Here is a 15,010-nt window from a genome sequence, read left to right as displayed (position 1 = left end):
CTTTATTGAAGGGCAAACAATTGAGGGAGTTCAGTACTTCACAAGTATTGGAGCACACTTTCTGAGAGATTTGGGGCAAGAGAGAGTTTTACAGAGTTAGAAGAAGCAACAGGGCATGGTTGGTGAGGGATTTCCTTATAATACTAGCAGGTCCTACTTTTTAGGGTAAAATGAGCTAGCTAAGCTAAGTTGGAAGATTGTGATTCACAACTGTTAGGTTTCTGGTAAGTGGAGCCTGACTTGGGTTTAGATTTGTGACATGGTCCCAGTGACTGGAGCCACCTCTGTTTTGTGGGTTTCAATACATGAATTAACTTCATCAATCTGGATATAGTTAAGAAACAGAACCAATAACATTTCCTGAAAGATTGGATATGGAGTGTAAATTGGATGGATTGAAGGAGAGGAGTCATGGTCAAGGTTGATGCCACGCCTTTGGCCAGAGAAACTAGAATAAAGTAGCTTTGATTGAGGTGTGGAAGTATACCAATGTGGTAGGTTTGGTGGCCAAAATTAAGTTTCTTTGGGACCATAAATTAAATCTCTCTATGTCTCCTTTCCCTTTCTCATAGTTTCCTGAGATACCTAAAGCCAAGCACTGCTGTGTATCCAAGGAAAACCATTCAGAGTCATTCTACTGTGGAAAACATCCGTGCTGATTTCACTTCTCACTCTCTTGGCCAGACACAGAGGCATCCTGTGTTGATGGCTGCCTTTCTTTTTCAAAGAAAGGCCCAGCCAAAGAAGGCTTTTTCCTTCAAACTCATCTTGGACGCTTTCTTTTTATTTAAGAAAGAAAAAGATGATTGAGGGGACAAAAGAGGGGAAAAAATAGTGTTTGTCGTACATTTCTGATTGTGGCAACAGCTTGAACCGATTAGCTGGTTATTATGCATTCCTGTGCATGGCTTGACACTGGAGTCCGATCTGGAGAAATACATCATGAGTCCTATTCTCCATGGCCTCTAGCATGCAAACCTGACCTCAAAGAGTTTAGCCCCAAGTCTTCTAATTTGAAACAACACACACACACACACACACACACACACACACACACACACGATAAAAAGCATGGTAGAAATCTATTTAGTAGAGAGTATTCTGGATTATAATGACAGGAACAGAGGACCTAAATAGGGTACAAGAAAGGGAAAGAAACCCATAGTATTAAAAAAGAAAAAAAGGCAGTGGTATTTTTTTAGGATTGTAAATATCCCTACATATATTTTGCTTTTCTTAAGAACTTGCAAGATCCCTTCCAGCAAGTTTGGGACACATCTTTGGGAAAGATACAGAGAGAGCTCTGCGGGGTTTCATAGTATGTAGTCAATTCTCTTTTTACCCTGTTCTAAATATAATCCTGCTCATTTGCATGCCAATCCCCAGAATGCTTTGTAATTTCACAACTCTTGGCTAGTGGTCTCAGCATAAGAACAAAGCAAAATGTTTGGGGCGTGACTCTGGCCCTAAACCCTGCTCAGGCTTTGCAAAAGAGTACAGGGAGGTGACTTGGCCTGACATTCATCCTTCTAGCCAGAGTATCGCAGAAATAAAGTGGAGGTCGCTGTGGACTTTTCCTGGGAAGACTGCTTTCGGTCTACTTACCCATGAATAACTAGAAGCTTGGATTAACTCACTTGAGAGGAAGGAGTGTTTCAGGGAGCTTAGCCTCCTTTCCAGTATGTGCCCAGGGTGGTTCATTTTAGGGTTTTGGAAAGCCCAAGCTGGAGTATTCTGTTCCTATTCCTATTCCTATTCTGGTGGATGCTTTATATAGTTCCTCTACTGCAGAAAAGGCCTTCAATTTAATGCAAAGATGGCTAGAACTGTGGTCAGTGGCCTGCCTTACAGAAATATGAATTTAAGATTCTTAACACAGACCTAGTTGTGCATAGTGACACCTACAGAATACTTAGTAGGCCATTAGCAATGACAACTGGGGAGTGGGGATGGTGTGAGACTCATCGTCAAAAAGGGCTTTTACAATTTTTGCAAAGTGAGCCATTTTTGTTATTTAGATGGCATGTTTGGAATCATTTTCAAGGAGACCTGAGGGATCTCCTGCACCAGGACCACCAGGTAACCCTCACACGCAAAAGCCCCTCCAAATAGGTCTTCCTTGGCCATTTCATTTTAGTGAGTAGCCAAAGGACAGTATATTCCAGTACTAAAAGGCCATGTGTTTGCTCCCAATGACACACTGACTTTGGACTCTCCGCTCTGTCTAAAGTAAACTCGGGATTTTCAGCAGTGCCCACGGTTCACTGCCCAGAGGAAGCAACAGTAGTGCTCCTCACACATCCATGGCTGCACACCAGCAATGTGCCGGGGCTTTTCAACCACAGGTGTTTTCTACTCTTGACTCACAGAGCAGCATCAATGCACGCTCACCGATTCTGAGCGCCAGGCAGCGGAGTCCCTGTACAACGTATTATTTCGACACTATTTCGATACAGAGAACAGTGGCCGGTAACTGACACGGAGTCCCTTTCAAGCCGGTGAGAGCAAGCAAGGCCGGTGTCTTCCACATTTTCCGACACGCAGCGCCAGGATCTCAGGAGAGCCGCGGTCCGGCCCGGCGGCACCCAGGGCGAGCAGGTCTAGGTTTTGCTTGCGGCCTCCGCGGCGGGTTTACACGCGCAGCGGCCGGCAGAGGCGGCGTGCCGCCCTGCGCTGTAACAAAGACAGCGCTGCCGCCCGCAGCCCGCGTGGAGGCGGAGGGGAGCGGGCTCCGGGAGGACAGTCGGGAGCCCTCCCCCGCCCGAAATGCGGGTCGGGAGGGTGGGAAACCGGAGCCGCGGGCTGGCCGCGGGCGTGGGCGCTTCCCGGGGCTCGGCCCGCGAGGCCAGGGGCGCGACGCTCGCGCTCCTCCTCCTCCACCCGGGACTGCAGCATCCCCGCCCCGAAAAGTCCCTCGCGCCCCCTGGTGGCTGTGGGCCGGCTGGCTCCGCAGCATTCGTAAGTCACAAAAAAAAGGAAGAAGAAGAAAAAGTGGGTGAGGCAGATGCAAAGAGGAAAATCAATAGGGATAAGAGAGAAGAGGGAGGAGTCGCGGAGCAGCCATTCTGGTCTTACGGGGTCCCAGCTGGCACGGCAAAAGAAAAAAAAAAAAGGCCCGGGCGTGAACGCGAGTGGAGGAGGGTGTGTGTGGCGGGGGGGTCGGGGGTGAAAGGGGGGACCGGGGAGATTTACTATTGTCTCTGGCAGCCGCCGCGGGAGCCCGGGAGGGGGGCGGAGGCGAGAGGAGGCGGCGGCTGCGGCCAGCGCACCACTTGCTCCACCTGATCTCCGGCGCTGCGCGCTGAGGAAGGCGCGGGCAGGCAGGAGCAGGAGCAGGAGCAGGAGCAGACGAAGGAGGGAGGGAGGCAGCTGCTGCAGCCACCGCCGCCACCATGTCTTACCAAGGCAAGAAGAACATCCCGCGGATCACGGTGAGTGGGGCGCCGGGCGCCGCCGCCTGCGTCTTTCGCTCGCTCGCTGCTAGCTGCGCCGCGGGCGGGGCGCCCTGGATCCCGCCGGCTTCCCTGGTCCGGTCCCCGGGGAGGGACGGGGACCCGGGGTCCCGGGGGTGGAGAGCGGCGGTCAGTCCAGCCGGCGCGCCGGGCGCCACCCAGACGGAGCGACCCTGGCGTTTGGGGAAAACAAAACAAAGAGGAAACCCAAAGAGTGGCGCGGAGAACTTTGGATTACGTCTCCTCTTTTCCCCCCAGCCGGTAGTTTCCAAATAACACAGGGCTTGGGGCCCTCCCTGAACCCCCGCGCCTCCCGGGATGTCAGTGTGCGCTGCCCCAGGCAGGGTGTGCTTTTTGTTTTAGGTTCCTTTTGGTCAGGCGGGGTATGGAGAGATGACACCTTTCCCCAGGGGTGCCTGGGAGCAGGACCGCGCCCCTCTCCTAGCTCCAACCCGGTGGCTTTGCCTCCCGCGCCGCGAGGGTGGTAGGGTATCTGGACCTTGGGTTTTTACCTTGTCCCCTTCTTGCCTGTATTCACCCCGTTCATATTTCGGTACGTCATATTCCGGGCTGGACAACTAATGTGGCTGTAGCGGGAATCGACCAACTGCCCCCCCAATGCATTGTACATTTTTCATGTCATTTCCACCCCTCCTCAGCCCAAGAAAAGGCTGAGTTTTAAGAGCAGATTTTAGTTTTGGGGTCGTAGGCGCACGCTGTGTGCCTTGCACGTCCAACTGCCATTGTGTGCAAGAGCGAGCCACCCGCTGCGGGCGGATGTCAAATGCCCTGGGCGAGAGCCTAGGGCGGGGTGGAGAGGGGATGTGCTGTTATCAGGTACAGAAGCCGCATCTTCACCAGAGTCCCTCTTAGGGACACAACGCCGCACCCCGGCTCAGGGCTTCTTTGGGATGCGTTGAAATGATGCCCCTGAATGGAAGGGGCAGACAACAGGCTGGGATGGGCATTACCAAAAAAAGAGGGGGGTGGTGGTGGGGGGGGGCAAAATAATAATAACAGAAAACACTGACATTTGTTCTAGCATGAAGCAGTATGGTTGTGCTTTGTCTGTAGTGAATGGTGTGTGTGTGTGTGTGTGTGTGTGTATGTGTGTGTGTGTGTGTGTGTATGTGTATAGTGGGGGAATGGGTGGCTACTCCATCTTTGCAAGGCGAACAAAGGAAGTGATCAACTGGCCCCTGGGAGGCTCTGCAGCTGCCCTAGGGCAGAGCTGTACCTGCTACTACAGTCAGTTTGCCCGGATCCACCAGATTTTGCTGTGGGCACGAGTCTGCTTGCACTTGCCCTGCTGTGTTTAGAACGCCCTGTGTGCTCGAGATTGCCAACGCAGGACCCTACCTCTTTGTAGGCAGGTGGAAGCTGTTCTTGGCTCCAGTGCCCTCTATTCCCAAGTGGTTTTGCTTTCATTGAAGCATGCTATCTTTTTCACGCACCTGAGCTTCACCCCACACAAGGGCACCCCACCCCTCACTGCCATCCACCTGGTCTTAGGGAATAAACACTGCTTAGGAGAAAGAGTGGTGGGGTGGGTAGGGATCCTTTTGCCAGGGGAAGGTGTCAGGTGTAAACATATCCTCCTTTATCACTGTACGGTATCATTGACTTTACCTTATTGAAGAAACATTGTGGATCTTTTACGATGATGTTACTTTGTCTGGACCAGTTGTCTTTGCAGAGAGCTGTGGACGGGATCATTTAAAAAAAAAAAAGAAAAAGAAAAGAAAAGGAAAAAAAAACGGGACAAAAGCTCAATTTTGACACTCTTTCCCTCAGTGAGGGGGGATGAACCCCAGCTCTCATGGTGTTCCATGTGTTTAGCAGGCTGCTTGCTTGCCTTACCTCTATGTACATTTGCCAGTTCTCCTGTTTGGGATAAGCAGAGAAAAGGTCATTTATTTATTTTTTTCTTTCTAGTCTGAAGACTGCAAGGTTCTTCTTAAGGACTCAGTGTATGCTTGGCATTGGGGGCCACGCCCATCCTTATAGGTATCCCTGAGGCCACCTTGCAGGAGGGCTACAGAAATTTAGCCCTGATTGAGAACTTGCCTTCAAAGCCCCCATAAATGTGGCTGTGCCCTAATCCTGGGGCCAGGTTTGCAAGGGTTTCCCTTTTGTTCTTGTCTGGATGCTCTTCCCTGGGGTGCTTCCTTCATTTTCAGCGCGGCTTCCATCCTTTCTCTCTGTGCATGGGGCGTGGTGCTGCATAGCTGTCTCTGCCTTGAAGCTGGGGCTGTGTGTCTCCAGCAGCTGTGACAAGAATGAACAGTGGTTGTGAATTTCTTCAAGTCAGGCTACCTTGTAGTTATATTGTTGCAGGGGGGCTGGGGTGGGGAGGGAGAAGAGGAGCATGGTGGGGGCTTGGGGTGGGTATTGGTCTTTGGGGGCAAGGAATCCATTTATAGGTTTTTCTTCAGGCTTTGTGTTGTATTTCTGTGAACAAGGGTCCTATTTTAGAGTCAATTATTTTTGCATGTTTGTGGGTCTATAGATGATTATACTTATCTTCATAATGTAAAGGCTGAAATAATCTTCCTAGGTATAATGAAAAACATTAAAATATGGATACAGATATACACATATAGGATGTTGTGAAACATCTAAATGTGACATATATCCCCTACTGTCAATTCCGGCATATTTTTTAAATGTTAAGATTGTGGCATTAGAATTAAGTTTTCTAGCTTTGCTGTATTCCTTTCTGTGAAGACTGCCCCACCCAGTAGCTAAAATGTCACTAGAATCTGAGGACTGATGGGGGCAGTCTTTCTTGCTGGCTATCTTTGCCTCCCTGGACACCACCCTCTTCCTCTGCCACAATTTGTCCCTCCACCCGACCCCCCCACTGCCCATAAGGCTTTGTTTGTTTTTGTTTTTCCTGCCACCTCTTTTTGCTGCCCTCCTGGGATCAAAGCCTTCTTATACCTGTGGTTTCTTGGAGAGAAGGGTTTCTGCTGTTGGTAGAATTGGCTGGGGCTTTCTCTGCCAGGGACTTCAGGCCTCCCTCCCATCTTATTGTTCTTTCTCAGGTTGTCCACGTGCACGACCTGTCTGGTCTACCTCGATACTAGCCCTTGCTTCTAAATGGTGGGCTCGCAGCTCAGGCTGGTTCAGCTGATCAGAGCAAGGACCTCGTGCTGCCCTTCACCTCCGTCTCCACTGCCTAACATGGTCCCTAGCACATAGAGGTCTCGTGGTTATCAGTTCAATCAATAAATGAATTAAAAATTGTTCCTAATAAGAAGAGCTCGTGCCTAGTGAGTGTTTATTTTGTGGCAGGTATTGTGCCGTGTGCCTTACCTCCATTGTCTCGTTTTGATCCTTGACTCAACACTGAGAGGTACTATAGTCCTCCGCATTTTATAGATCCAAAACAAAACAAAACAAAAACCAAAAAAAACCCCCAACCCCCTGGAAAATCAAATGCCTTTGCCCAGGATCAGAGACTGAGTACGTGTTAGAGGCAGGTCTGAAACCTGGACACCTGCTTGAAGTCAAGCATGCCCCTCCCCCCACACACATTCTTTTTGGTGTTTCTGCTTCTACCATCACTATTACTTGGTGTTAGTAAGGCAAATGGTATAGGGGTGAAAGACCCTTCCCCCAGTTGTTAACTAATTAACTGTTCTTTTGCCTTTCTGTAACCGCTTGGCCTTTCCCTTCCCCCAGTTGTTAACTGATTAACCGCTCTCTTGCACTCTCTGAGTAGTCCTGGTAGGATCTGGGAAGTGTATTTTGCCTGACACTGTCAACAGATCCCTTAACATGGGTCTCTTTCTTCTTGTATTCAATAATATCAATAACACTTTTGCAGACAGTAGCATATCAGTTCTGCAGGTGGAAGGTTAGAATAGTTACAGTCCTTGTTTCCCTCTTGCATGCTACTGCTTGAAGCTGACGGCAGGATGGGAGAATCCAACAGTCGGGTTCTATGGCTATATATGTATTCTCTTGCCAGAGTCTCTGCAAAAGCCCATTTGAAGGAAACTGAAGCACAGAGAGGTGAAGTTAGTTATCCAGAGTTAGCCAGCGAGAATTTGGGGGCAGAGCTGGAAATAAACCCAGGGTTTCCTGTCCTGGAACAGCTGCTGCCTTCCAGAGGCTCATGCAGCAGAGATTCAGAAGATGTGGATCAAGAGTTCCAGAATTCTCTCTGGGAGACGCATCACAGAGAATTGGCTTTCTGCAAACGGTAATTGGATTTCCGTAAATATTATCTTGCCGATAATGCATTTTGGCCTCATTGGAGGCTGGGTTGATGTGATGTTTGGGAATTCACAGAATCCCCATCTTCAGGCAGGAACACAGCCTGGAGAGTTCTTTCCTGGGTATATAGTCAGGGTGCTGTGGTCTTGTTTGAAAGGTATGATTGTGAGTGTTGTGGGTGCCCTGGGAAGGTTTTATTCCCAAGGGGAAGGGAATGGACCTTATGAAGTACAACAAAGCCGGGGGGCTAGAACCAGCCAAGAACTTGGAGGCGGTACAAGTCCAACTCTGCTCCTACCTATGTGCTTTCTTCTTGTTTCAAGAGGTGTCACTTGGGGCCGGGAGCAAGTGTTAGGAGATGGAAGACTAGTGTTTAGGAGATTGAAAGAAAGGAAGTCACCCATAGTCGGCTTTATCTGCGTAAGGCATCTTGGTAGGGAAATTCCAGAGTAAAAGACGGAGGGAAAGTTAGGAATGGAAATCATCTTAGAAGTCTGATCATGGAAATCTCAGCCAGGCTGTGCCTGGGGTGTTCATTTGTTACTTTATATTTTGACCTGCTATGTGGCGATTCTCAGCCAGGTTATTCCTCTTTCTTTTCTTCCTTTTTTAAAAAGATTTTTAAAATTTATTTGAGGGGGTTAGAGAGAGGGAGAGAATCCCAAGCAGACTCCGAGCCGAGTGTGGAGCCTGACACAGGGCTCAGTCGCACAACCCTGAGATGATGACCTGAGTCGAAAACTCAACTGACTGAGCCACCCAGGCACCGCTGGGTTAATTCTCTTTCTGAAACAGGAGCAAAGCACCTCAGCTGTATAAAGGGCTCTGCCTATTAGTAGCTGTATTGGAGCTGGCTGGGCATTTGGGGGAATTCTAGAGGAATAGATTTTTCTCAGAGAATTCCAGTCTTTGTGGTAGAACTGTCAGCTTATAAATGAAAATATTTCCGCTTATCTCCCTGGGCTGTTGAAAGGCCCAAATGAGGATAGTGACTCTGAAAGTGACCTCTGAACCCCGAGGTCTTCAAAGTAGTAAAGGCTGATTTATTTATGAAATCTCAGCTATTCTGGAATGTGGAAATTTGTGAAGGGGAAGACATGATAAAAGTCTGGCGTAGAAAGAGGCTACTTATGAAACTATTTTTTGAATACAAGTTTTCAAAAACAAAAATCAATGCAACGTTATGTAAAAGTTTTTGTTATTTTTTTTTTTCTTGCTTCAGTTATGTTTCAGTGTTCCTCAAAATTAGGCTTCTTAGAGGTCATTAGACTGCCTTTGGTCTTTGATATAGAGACTTTCCCTTATCCTAAATATAGCGCATTTTTCTTATTCGGTTGTGCTAGATTGTTTTTCAGTCCTAATTAACTTGTAAAATAATGTGACACAGATCATGAATACATTTTCTGGCAGGTTCTTCACGACTCCCTGTTCAGTAGCTTTTCCTCTGCCCCTTCTCCTTCACCGAAAAATCAAAAAGCAAAAACAAACAAACAAAAACCACTGAATTTGAAAAAGAACAACCACCCCCCATGTCCTAATGGGCCCTCTGTTCTTTACCTGTTGACATATTTCATTTGATTTTGCTTATTACATTTGAAAAGTTACAGAATGTTTACACCAGTAGGGATGTCTCCCTAGGATATAAATCTGCCCCTCTTCGATTAAATCAATTGCTCCTAATCATAAGGGGACTGGAAGTTTGCGTATGTCATCGCCTCCTCTGATTAATGTTAACAGGAATAGCCTGACCGGCTCCATAGTTAATCCCGCCTCAAATCAGTGCTCTGTTTTACCTTTTCTCCCATTCTCCATAGGCCTTTCAGAAACAAAAAAGAAAGATCCTGGAATACCCAGAGACACGGGCTCTTTTCTATTTTCACACTCTTCTGTTAAATTTCTCTCTCATCAGACTCAGTCTATGTCTATTTCAATCTCTGAAATAGACCCAAAACACCATGTAGTAGAATAGGATGAGCCCTTCAACCTGGCCTCTTTGTTTGGCCCTAGTCTCTATGCGGAGTCTACTTACAAAAACAAGTTCTCTTGGGGTGCCTGGGCCGCTCATCAGTTAAGCCTCTGACCCTTGATTTCTGGCTTAGGTCGTGAGCTCCGGGCCACGGGATGGAGCCCTGTCTCTATCTCTGCACTCAGGGCGGAGTCTGCTTGTCCCTCTCCCTCTGCTCTAACCCTTGCTTGCTTATGCTTGCACTCTCTCTCCAATAAATAAATACATAGGAAACCAACTTCTCTCGAGGATCTTTCTTCTGTTAATTAGATTGTAGGGGTCTCGGTGGTCAGAAAGATGGGACTAAGCATAGTGGAGCTGTTAAGCGACCATTTATTGACAGGCTCTGTGGATGAGCTCACTTGACTCATATCTCCTGTAGCCGCAATGAAATAAACACCATTTTTGCACTCTGGATAGAGGCTCCAAGAGTTTTAGTAACTAGACTAAAGTCATGCAGTTGAAAAACCAAGATCCTGGGATTGATCCCTCCAGAGGTGAGCTAGTTTTCTCGGCAGGAAAGCCATCATTCCCTATCCACAGGTGGTTTTCCCTTCCCCATCGCCTCCAGCTGTCCTCACCTGTTAGCTCACAACATCGGGTCAGGGTTCACTGGATGGAAGGAGTGGGGATGATCTGGCCAAACCTATCACATCACCATTGGAACAACAACGGAGCGTATGTCCTCCCAACAGTGGTTCATGCTTTGCCTTGCCAGCTGTCTGAGTTAGCTTCTGGCTTTTGCCCAGATGCATGTATGAGTGCTGGGTGGAAAAGCAGATACTGTTTTCCTGCCCAAGGCCCCTTCACACTCTCTGTCCCTGTCTGCTTCCCAGACTTGGAAGGAGCCAAGTTCCCCGTTCCCATTCCATCAGAGAAATACAGGACATACCCAGCGCTCCAAGCTGGATGGGGGAGCTTGACTTTAGAATAGTTCAGGACCCTATTTGGGACATCTGGAATTCAAGGACACATTTCTCGTGACTTAATTAGTCTCTTTTTTCCTTGGAAGCACTGGATGATGAAATATGTGGGATAAAGTGAGATTTTATTTTTTGAGGGAAGAGTTTTGCTGGCTAGTAGAGCAGAGGAGCCCTCTTGTTTTTTGACACAGGGAAAGACAGCCCTGGATGGAGTGTCAGCATATTGTGGTTCAGGCCTGGCCTCATCTCTAATTTGCGCATGACTTTGGGCAAACCCTGATCATCCCTCTCAGTTCTTCATCAGTCAAATGACGGCATGAACTAAATGATCCCCAAAGTCCCTGTCAGTGCACATGACCTTATGAGACTTCATTGTGCCTTCTCTTTTTTCCTGAGATCATGGTCAGCCCTCTGCACTGTGTTCCGAATTTAGAGAATAGTCGTAAGCAAAGGGAATGCAGTGAGAAGAAAATCAGAGCAGCCCTTGTTGGTTTAAATTCAGCGGGACCGGCCCAAATCTGTTTTGGGTTTAAGGGTCTTTGGTCGCCTTTTACACTTAAAATCCCAGCCTTTTTCTCATTCAGAGGGTAGGTTTGGTTAATAGACTCTATACAGGAGAGGAATAGAACAATGATGTCCTTTTCTTAGCAGAACTTTGGTATCAATGCAAATGCATATTATTAAAATGAGACCATGATTCCTTTGCTGGCACGAACAATTTCTCTTTTGGAGAAGGCTACCATTAATAAGGGCACAAAGTTGACAAATTGACCAAATTACACTGGTCAATCGACTAGGTAGACCAACAGAAAACAGCTCCAAGTCTGTCTATGCTCTGCTAAGCTCTTTTCAGTTGCTCTTGCCATATTTTAAGTGTGGTGGCTGCCATCCAATGGAAATAACCCCTCCCCAAAAGCCAAATAGTGCCATGGACACCTCACGAGGTAGGGATGGTTTGGGTTTTGTTACCACTGAATCTGCAGCACTTAGTCTTTGCTTGGCACATATTAAGCCCTCTAAATATTTGTTGAATGAATGGGTGCATTTAACACTTGCGTTGCAGGAATAATCAAGCTAGAAGATGATCAGAACATGCATACAGTTGTGCTTGTACATCATCCTCCCTTTCACTGGCAGCTTTCTTTCTTGAATATTAACTTTTAAGAGAGAAGGCCTGGTTCTAAGAAACCAGGAGAGGATCCACAAGCCAAGAGAAACAGGACAGAACATCAGCAGAACGAGCAGAGTCCACTGTGCTCCCGGACCTGACTGGGGTTGACCGAGCCTGGCCCTCATTTGTACTTCTGTCTTCGTAGACCTCTCTTCCTCCCCTTCTTCCAAATACTACATCTGACCCCATTCTCAGCCTGTTTCAGGGCTTACCTGAGTACTTCTTCCTTGCAAACAGACCCGCTGTTTCTCTTCCAAGAAATGATTTAAGAGAAAGAGAACTTTATGCCTCCCTTCAAATAGAGAAGACTGTCACTATGACTTTGTGAACAAGGATCCAACAAAGATCTAAACTGAGGCCTTTCTGCCTTTGCACAGAAACCACAAGCCAGTGGAGTTCTTAGCAGCAGTTAGATAGGGCAGTCTGCATTTGTACAGAAAACCCACCTTTTAGAAAGCTTGGTGCGTGCCTAGGTCTTCTTTGCTTCCCTATGAGGGTTGGTCATTTAGATGGAATGTTTTTATGCTTGTGTGTATGTGTGTTTACACAAAGATTTTTAGTCCCTCCGCTGCATCTGTCAGCTTTCTCTGGGCTTATATTCGTGTTATTTCTGAGCTATTTCTGTTATTAGCATTTATTCTGAAGTTCATTTTTCGCTTTGAAGGTGAAGACAGTTACACTTCAAGCACATTTTGTCAAGTTCATCCCTGGCTGTAAACCATGCGGTTTATGGTCCCAAATAATCTTTGGGTAATAATAGTCCCTAGATCCTTTTAAAAGGGGCATTTATAAGGGAAGGCAAAATGAAGAATTAAAGTCTATTTAGGGAACCTAACACTTCAGGTCAGAAAGTGTGTGAAATACTTTATGTATTAGAAAATGTCATGTATGACATAATCAAGTATAATAATAGCATTTGGCTCTTTTCCCCCCAAGAATTCATTCATTCATTCATTCATTCATTCATTCATTCATAGAAAGCAACAGAGGGAGAAGTAGATTCTCCACTGAGCAGGGAGCCTGATGTGGGGCTCTATCCCAGGACCTTGGTATCATGACCTGAGCTGAAGGCAGATGCTTAACTGACGGAGCCACCCAGGCACCCCAAGGCTCTTTTTTGATGGTCAAACAAGTATTGACCATTGGCTCTGGACCTGACAATGTGACACTTGTCTCTGGAGCCTCTAGTCTGGAACACAGAGGGAAAATTAGATTACTACAACAACTCCTCCTCCTAGCAATAACAAATGTTTTTTGTATCCTATGTGGAGTGTTTTTATTCATTACTTCATGTGATCCTCAGAACTGTTCAGTTAGGTAGATGGATTTCCAAATTGGTCTTCCCATTTCACTGTGGAGAAAACTTAGATCAGAAAATTTGCCTCAAATCATGTATACCTTCAGTGATGGAACCAAAATTCGAACTGACTCAGCCCACATTCTCAACTGCTAGCGGAAGCTACCTTAAATTTATCGTTTTTTTATCCCTCCCACCTCCAGGGACACGAGATACTCGTTCAGATTGGAATTCACTTAATTCAGGCCCAGGGTGAAGGCTTTCCCTTCACCTCTTTCCTATGAGACATGAATAGTTGAGGCGCAGGGAACAGCCATTTGCTGCTCTCCTCTGCATGAGCGCTGCCTGGTTCTGGAAGCTCTCCATCCTTCCCACTCCGGGTAGCCTCACTTCTCAGTACGTCCAGAGAGGCTCCATACCATGGTACATCCAAGGCCCGCTTGCCATGGAGGAGGCCACCACTCTTAGCAAAAAAGACTACTTTGCATTGAATTAACAAAATGCCAATGAGAGTTTCCTCTTAACGCGGATTTGAACGAACCCTTCTCATCCCATACCCCACAGGACATTCCCTAGCTTCTCAATAAACCCAAAGCAAGATTCTGCTGAGATTTTGATTAAATGTAGCTCTGTGATAGAGTCAGAATTCCCTTAGAGAGTATTTTAGTCTAGACTTCCCTTACAGAGGAAGAAAACAGAGACAGAGACACAAGTGGGGTTGAATGAATTAGGGCTTCTTCTATGTGGTTTACTGTAGGACACTGAGATTTTTAAAATTAAGTAGGAATTTTTTTCCTCCAAATATAAAAAAACAGCATGAGGGTTATAGAAAAATCTACCAAAATAAATCAAATGAGGACAATACAAATAAGCTATGGTGAAATTAATCAGGGACAGCCCTTGTAAATTTTATGAATATATCCATTTAGAACTTTTTCTTAAGACTGTATATGCCATTTATTAAAATGGGATAATGTAGTTTTCATGCTGTCTTATGTACTGCTTTCCATCCCACAATATATTATGACATCTTTCTACATTTCAGATACTCTTCCATAACATAATTTAAAAAAAAAAAAAAACCTCACATATTATCCCAGTGCTTGGGGATCTGGTTAAATTAATCCCATTTTGTTTGAATTTTTGTGTGTGTTTCTACGATCGTAGTATTTTTTTTTTAAGATTTTATTTATTTAACAGAGAGATCACAAGTAGGCAGAGAGGCAGGCAAAGAGAGAGGGGGAAGCAGGCTCCCCGCTGAGCAGAGAGCCCAATGCGGGGCTCCATCCCAGGACCCTGAAAACAGGACCTGAGGTGAAGGCAGAGGCTTAACCCACTGAGCCACCGAGGTGCCCTATCTACAATCGTAGTATTAACAACAAACAAGAAATGATGCCTTTGTTTTCAGTGAACTTAAATTAAAAGCTATTCTCAAATGAAAAGTTGAGTAACTTGCCCTGAGTTGCTCAGCTCAAGACTGTTAGACTATAAGTTTGAAATCCACTGTCTTTCACCTTCTTCCTGTGTTCCTGCCATTACTCTGATGACTTTGGCAGTTGGGCCACTTTCCATGGAGAGCTCTACCTTCCCTCTCTCTTCTTCTGCTCTTGTGTGAGCACGTTGGTTTTTTCACGTCCGCCTTTGCTTGCCTGTCGGATTGGCTGAGGCTGTTGACATTGTGGAGGTACACAGTGTCCTGGGACCTGAAGCTACACAGCTGGAGAGGAAACATGCCCAGCTCTTTCTCCCCTCTCTTTAATGGCTTAACCTATGAGCTCAGAAGCTGGTTTTAATTTTACATTCTCTGTGTGTATGTATGTTTGTTTTTAAAACTTTCCCCCCCTTAATTCTTTCAAGGAGACCTTCATTTGAAATCATATACTCTTTCCCTCAAAGCAAATTTGGGCCCCAAATCTTGATGAGATTACTTTGTTTGGG

At 46.5% G+C, this 15,010-nt stretch overlaps 1 protein-coding gene across 2 annotated transcripts in view; it reads left to right on the top strand.

Annotated features, from left to right (window-relative positions):
• DPYSL3 (dihydropyrimidinase like 3) overlaps positions 1-15,010 on the top strand; it is a 108,730-nt gene that overhangs the window by 44,930 nt on the left and 48,790 nt on the right. The window contains exon 1 of one of the 2 annotated variants that reach the window (XM_059174978.1): positions 3,229-3,431. The exons of the other annotated variant lie outside the window; for it this stretch is intronic. Within the exon in view, the coding sequence (XP_059030961.1) occupies positions 3,393-3,431 (39 nt within the window). The 5' untranslated portion in view covers positions 3,229-3,392. Of the gene's footprint in view, positions 1-3,228; positions 3,432-15,010 lie in introns of those variants that run through there. 2 annotated transcript variants of the gene reach the window in all.

Source organism: Mustela lutreola, chromosome 5 (genome assembly GCF_030435805.1).
Source record: "Mustela lutreola isolate mMusLut2 chromosome 5, mMusLut2.pri, whole genome shotgun sequence".
Lineage (NCBI taxonomy): Eukaryota > Metazoa > Chordata > Mammalia > Carnivora > Mustelidae > Mustela > Mustela lutreola.
Note: the sequence above shows the minus strand (reverse complement) of the source record. Positions and strands in the feature narration are given on the sequence as shown.